The 7,500-nt window shown below is 38.6% G+C and overlaps 1 protein-coding gene across 1 annotated transcript in view; it reads left to right on the plus strand.

Annotated features, from left to right (window-relative positions):
- Positions 1-7: 7 nt before the first annotated feature.
- Positions 8-7,500, plus strand: part of LOC117476183 (activating molecule in BECN1-regulated autophagy protein 1-like) — a gene marked incomplete at its 5' end in the record, with an annotated part of 15,751 nt that continues 8,258 nt past the window's right edge. The window contains 8 exon segments of the mRNA XM_034122553.1: positions 8-198; positions 4,325-4,411; positions 5,397-5,573; positions 5,973-6,003; positions 6,005-6,050; positions 6,132-6,224; positions 6,756-6,878; positions 7,191-7,379. Coding sequence (XP_033978444.1) covers positions 8-198; positions 4,325-4,411; positions 5,397-5,573; positions 5,973-6,003; positions 6,005-6,050; positions 6,132-6,224; positions 6,756-6,878; positions 7,191-7,379 — 937 coding nt within the window.

Genomic DNA, 7,500 nt, shown 5'->3' on the forward strand with positions numbered 1-7,500 from the left:
CACCCCCCCCTGCATCAGCCTTCCCCATCGCCCCCACCCCTGGCCCCTCAGCAGAGCAGACGGTGGGGCTGGTCTACAACCAGGACACGGCTCAGTGGGAGTGTGTACCGGCAGCCGGCCGCCCAGCAGGGTGCCCCCCCCGGAGGCCTTAAGCCAAGAGATGCCTGTGGACCCCCCCGACGAGGACTCACTCAAGAGGTACGGATATTTCATATCATTTTATTCACCAAACATTTCTCTAAAATGATCCAGGGTTTGTTTATCCATATCTCAGATTTGTGTTGAAATCCTGAATGTTAGATATTGGAGAGATAGTGGATGTTAGATATCTGGAGAGATAGTGGATGTTAGATATCTGGAGAGATAGTGGATGTTAGATATCTGGAGAGATAGTGGATGTTAGATATCTGGAGAGATAGTGGATGTTAGATATCTGGAGAGATAGTGGATGTTAGATATCTGGAGAGATAGTGGATGTTAGATATCTGGAGAGATAGTGAATGTTAGATATCTGGAGAGATAGTGGATGTTAGATATCTGGAGAGATAGTGGATGTTAATATCTGGAGAGATAGTGGATGTTAGATATCTGAGAGATAGTGGATGTTAGATATCTGGAGAGATAGTGGATGTTAGATATCTGGAGAGATAGTGGATGTTAGATATCTGGAGAGATAGTGGATGTTAGATATCTGAGAGATAGTGGATGTTAGATATCTGGAGAGATAGTGGATGTTAGATATCTGATGTTAGAGATCTGGAGAGATAGTGGATGTTAGATATCTGGATGTTAGATATCTGGAGAGATAGTGGATGTTAGATATCTGGATGTTAGATATCTGGAGAGCTAGTGAATGTTAGATATCTGGATGTTAGATATCTGGAGAGATAGTGGATGTTAGATATCTGGATGTTAGATATCTGGAGAGATAGTGGATGTTAGATATCTGGGAGATAGTGGATGTTAGATATCTGGAGATAGTGGATGTTAGATATCTGGATGTTAGATATCTGGAGAGATATTGGATGTTAGATATCTGGATGTAGATTATCTGGATGTTAGATATCTGGATGTTGGATATCTGAATGTTAGATATCTGGATGTTAGATATCTGGATGTTAGATATCTGGATGTTAGATATCTGGATGTTAGATATCTGGATGTTAGATATGTGGATGTTAGATATCTGGAGAGATAGTGAATGTTAGATATCTGGAGAGATAGTGAATGTTAGATATCTGGATGTTAGATATCTGGATGTTAGATATGTGAATGTTAGATATCTGGATGTTAGATATCTGGAGAGATAGTGAATGTTAGATATCTGGAGAGATAGTGAATGTTAGATATGTGAATGTTAGATATCTGGATGTTAGATATCTGGAGAGATAGTGGATGTTAGATATCTGGAGAGATAGTGGATGTTAGATATCTGGAGAGATAGTGGATGTTAGATATCTGGAGAGATAGTGGATGTTAGATATCTGGAGAGATAGTGAATGTTAGATATCTGGAGAGATAGTGAATGTTAGATATCTGGAGAGATAGTGGATGTTAGATATCTGGAGAGATAGTGGATGTTAGATATCTGGAGAGATAGTGGATGTTAGATATCTGGAGAGATAGTGGATGTTAGATATCTGGAGAGATAGTGGATGTTAGATATCTGGAGAGATAGTGGATGTTAGATATCTGGAGAGATAGTGGATGTTAGATATCTGGAGAGATAGTGGATGTTAGATATCTGGAGAGATAGTGGATGTTAGATATCTGAATGTTAGATATCTGGAGAGATAGTGGATGTTAGATATCTGGATGTTAGATATCTGGAGAGATAGTGGATGTTAGATATCTGGATGTTAGATATCTGGAGAGCTAGTGAATGTTAGATATCTGGATGTTAGATATCTGGAGAGATAGTGGATGTTAGATATCTGGATGTTAGATATCTGGAGAGATAGTGGATGTTAGATATCTGGAGAGATAGTGGATGTTAGATATCTGGAGAGATAGTGGATGTTAGATATCTGGATGTTAGATATCTGGAGAGATAGTGGATGTTAGATATCTGGATGTTAGATATCTGGATGTTAGATATCTGGATGTTGGATATCTGAATGTTAGATATCTGGATGTTAGATATCTGGATGTTAGATATCTGGATGTTAGATATCTGGATGTTAGATATCTGGATGTTAGATATGTGGATGTTAGATATCTGGAGAGATAGTGAATGTTAGATATCTGGAGAGATAGTGAATGTTAGATATCTGGATGTTAGATATCTGGATGTTAGATATGTGAATGTTAGATATCTGGATGTTAGATATCTGGAGAGATAGTGAATGTTAGATATCTGGAGAGATAGTGAATGTTAGATATGTGAATGTTAGATATCTGGATGTTAGATATCTGGATGTTAGATATGTGAATGTTAGATATCTGGATGTTAGATATCTGGATGTTGATATCTGGATGTTAGATATCTGGATGTTAGATATCTGGGTTAGATATTGTGATGTTAGATATCTGGAGTAGATATCTGGATGTTATCGGATATATCTGGATGTTAGATATCTGGGATGTTGATATGTGAAGTAGATATGTGAATGTAGATATCTGGATGTTAGATATCTGGATGTTAGATATGTGAATGTTAGATATCTGGATGTTAGATATCTGGATGTTAGATATCTGGATGTTAGATATGTGAATGTTAGATATCTGGATGTTAGATATCTGGATGTTAGATATCTGGATGTTAGATATGTGAATGTTAGATATCTGGATGTTAGATATCTGGATGTTAGATATGTGAATGTTAGATATGTGGATGTTAGATATGTGGATGTTAGATATCTGGATGTTAGATATCTGGATGTTAGATATCTGGATGTTAGATATCTGGATGTTAGATATCTGGATGTTAGATATGTGAATGTTAGATATCTGGATGTTGGATATCTGGATGTTAGATATCTGGAGAGATAGTGGATGTTAGATATCTGGATGTTAGATATCTGGAGAGATAGTGGATGTTAGATATCTGGATGTTAGATATCTGGATGTTGGATATCTGGATGTTAGATATCTGGAGAGATAGTGGATGTTAGATATGTGAATGTTAGATATCTGGATGTTAGATATCTGGATGTTGGATATCTGGAGAGATAGTGGATGTTAGATATGTGAATGTTAGATATCTGGATGTTAGATATCTGGATGTTAGATATCTGGAGAGATAGTGGATGTTAGATATCTGGATGTTGGATATCTGGATGTTAGATATCTGGAGAGATAGTGGATGTTAGATATGTGAATGTTAGATATCTGGATGTTAGATATGTGAATGTTAGATATCTGGATGTTAGATATCTGGATGTTGGATATCTGGAGAGATAGTGGATGTTAGATATGTGAATGTTAGATATCTGGATGTTAGATATCTGGATGTTAGATATCTGGAGAGATAGTGGATGTTAGATATGTGAATGTTAGATATCTGGATGTTAGATATCTGGATGTTAGATATCTGGAGAGATAGTGGATGTTAGATATGTGAATGTTAGATATCTGGATGTTAGATATCTGGATGTTAGATATCTGGAGAGATAGTGAATGTTAGATATGTGAATGTTAGATATCTGGATGTTAGATATCTGGATGTTAGATATCTGGAGAGATAGTGAATGTTAGATATGTGAATGTTAGATATCTGGATGTTAGATATCTGGATGTTAGATATCTGGAGAGATAGTGAATGTTAGATATGTGAATGTTAGATATCTGGATGTTAGATATCTGAATGTTAGATATCTGGAGAGATAGTGGATGTTAGATATCTGGAGAGATAGTGGATGTTAGATATGTGGAGAGATAGTGGATGTTAGATATGTGAATGTTAGATATCTGGATGTTAGATATCTGGATGTTAGATATCTGAATGTTAGATATCTGGAGAGATAGTGGATGTTAGATATCTGGAGAGATAGTGGATGTTAGATATGTGGAGAGATAGTGGATGTTAGATATGTGAATGTTAGATATCTGGATGTTAGATATCTGGATGTTAGATATCTGAATGTTAGATATCTGGAGAGATAGTGGATGTTAGATATCTGGATGTTAGATATCTGGAGAGCTAGTGAATGTTAGATATGTGAATGTTAGATATCTGGATGTTAGATATGTGAATGTTAGATATCTGGATGTTAGATATGTGAATGTTAGATATCTGGATGTTAGATATCTAGCTCGCTCTCAAACAGCCAGAAACTAATTAAATATAAATCATTGCCTTCTCTCTCCCTGTTTCTCCCCGCAGACGTCTGTTGGAATCTTCTCTGTTATCCTTATCTCGCTACGACATGTCGGGATCCAGAGACCACCCCATCTACCCTGATCCTGCCAGGTAAACATATACAATAAGTATAATCCATCCAGCATGGTATCAAGCTTTTGCTTTGGGCACAGCGCAAAGTCGCCTTCAAAATGTCTCAATGAAACGGGAAGTTAAGCTAAATTACGCTTAACACGTGTATACGCAAAGAAAGTAACAAAAACAATGCCAGCTCCTTTTCAGACAAAACAAAGGGGACTGAGTTATTTACATAAAATAGCTTTTTCAATCTCGTGGCCTTGGGTCAGAACAAAGATGGAGTAAGGTTTAGACACCTTTTAAATCAAAGGAATTATTTTGGATGTTTTAGCCAGGAAGGGAAGACGGACATGGCGCATGTGATTTGCATTATATCGCAATACTTAGCATATCGTATCGCAATACTTAGCATATCGTAGAATCGCAATACTATCGTACCGTGGCTTAAGTATCACGATAGTACCGTATCGTGGGGAGCCTGGTGATTCCCACCCCTAAGTATAAGTCATAATAACAGTGTAATAATATCTAAATCAAGGGTGTCTCACTCTTTTCGCCGAGGGCCACATACAGAAAGATATACGAAGGGCAGGGCCGCTCACTCGAGGGTTATCGCCTCGTAAGTTCAGTTATAAGTTAGCAAAATCAATCAAATTTGGGTAAATGATGCTTGAGACTTGAAAATGCTGTAAGAAATGCTCTCCAGGGGGTTCACTTTATTTAGTTAGCAGCTCATTCTATAAAACAGAAGCTTCAGATTGATTATAATAAGAGGAAATATTAAGCGTCTATTTCAAGGTTGTTACGTACAGGTGTTATTGGGCTTTTTCCGTATCAACTTAGATTTGTTAGAAGTGGGCGTATTAACACATGAATACTGTGTAATATATGTGAACATATATATTTAAGAAGACAGACAAGCAGAAGTTTGTTGGACTTCAGTCATTATACTTTTTGAATTTGCTGAGGGGCCGTAGTTTGAACCCCCCTGATCTAAATGAACCTGACCTCGCCCCAGGCTCTCTCCCGCTGCGTACTACGCCCAGAGGATGATCCAGTATCTGTCGAGGAGGGACAGCATCCGCCAGCGCTCGCTGCGCTACCAGCAGAACCGCCTGAGGGCCATGTCCTCCTCCGACTCCCCCAACCCCCCCAGCGCCATGGACAACAGCGACGTGGACTTCGAGGAGCTCGAGTGAGTTTCTGTCTCTCAGGAAACAGGATCAGTCAACTCGATTGTCAATCTTTAGTTTGTGTGGACAGAGATCGAAATACCGTTTCACACAATCCAGAGAATACAAAAACAAATATATATAAAATATGTATTAACCTATATACACAATCAAAGACACATGTATACGTATGATCAGAATCAGAATACATGTATTTATACTTATAGCAGAAAAGAGCCAGCTTAATGTTAGCAAAGAAGCACGCATGAACAAATGTTAAGACACAACAATTACACAATTACTAAATACACATCAGTTCTGAGATTCAGCAGCCAGGTATGTGCTGCACGGTTATTACAGAATATATATATAATGCACAACAAGGGGTGTTATCGTATAATAACTTGTGTTCTGTGTGGCAGTGACACCGGAGAGAGAGCTCGGCACAGACTCCTCGAAACGCCGCCGGATGTCGGCGCCGTCTCTGGGTCGCTTCGTCCTCGGTAACTTTTGATAAACCACGAACCATCTGTCAGTGTTTGAAAGAAAAGAGAGCAGCCTCTCACTGTGATGGTCGTCCTGCAGGCGCTTCCTCCTCCTGAGTACCTGCCCTACCGGGATCTTCCACGAGAGAGGACAGCCCGGCCTGGCCACACACTCCTCCGTCACAGAGTGCTCGCTGGTAACACACACACACACACTCCGTCAATAGAGTGACTTTTTCTCATATTTTGACTTTTTCTCATATTTTTGACTTTTCTCATATTTTTCCTCATATTTTGACTTTTTCTCATATTTGTGTCGTATTTTGAACTTTTTCTCATATTTTGTCATATTTTGACTTTTTCTCATATTTGTGTCGTATTTTGACTTTTTTCTCATATTTTTTGTTCATATTTTGACTTTTTCTCATATTTTGTCGTATTTTGACTTTTTCATTATATTTTTGTCGTATTTTGACTTTTTCTCATATTTTTGTCGTATTTTGACTTTTTCTCATATTTTTGTCGTATTTTGACTTTTTCTCATATTTTTGTCATATTTTGACTTTTTCTCATATTTTTGTCGTATTTTGACTTTTTCTCATATTTTTCTCATATTTTGACTTTTTCTCACAATGTTGACTTTTTCTCATATTTTAGATTTTTTTTCTCATATTTTAGATTTTTTTCTCATATTGTGACTTTTTTCGGTGTTAAACTTAGTTGTGTTTCCAGGTGCGTCGATCGGGGACGGCCAGTCTGCGGTAGCCAGCAACATCGCTAACACCACCTACCGTCTGCAGTGGTGGGACTTCACCAAATTCGACCTGCCGGAGATCAGCAACGGTAAATCAGAAGGGTGATTGTTCGTGAACTAGGGATGGGGATTTGAAAGCAAATGTGTGGGATATTTCTCTCCAACTTTCTTCTGTTCATGCAGAAACACCTGTTTGCAACTTATATATATCAATATTGCAATGACTTGTATATAGACTATTCTGCACTATTTCTATTCTCTTCTATTGACTTGCACATTTGTATCCGTGTTATTGTGTTGCTCTGTTGGAGGATCCTCAGATCTTCATTGTCATAACTCCAGCTCTGCTCACATGACAATAAAGCCTTGAACCTTGAGGTGTTCTTGATGTTCCTCTGCAGCCTCGGTGAACGTCCTGGTGCCAAACTGTAAAATCTACAACGACGCGAGCTGCGACATCTCTGCCGACGGTCAACTGCTGGCCGTCTTTATTCCCAGCAGCCAGCGGGGTTTCCCTGACGAAGGAATCCTCGCCATCTACTCTCTGGCTCCTCACAACCTGGGAGAGATGCTCTACACCAAGAGATTCGGTACACTCAGAAATCAGATAGTACTCTCATCCTTAACTTCAGTCATGCCTGCAGACTTTGTGGGTTTATTATACTCACATCTAGAAGAGTGAAATCAGCATTGATGGGTTGCGGTCGAATA

The sequence above is a fragment of the Trematomus bernacchii genome, unplaced genomic scaffold (genome assembly GCF_902827165.1).
Source record: "Trematomus bernacchii unplaced genomic scaffold, fTreBer1.1, whole genome shotgun sequence".
Classification (NCBI taxonomy): Eukaryota; Metazoa; Chordata; class Actinopteri; order Perciformes; family Nototheniidae; genus Trematomus; species Trematomus bernacchii.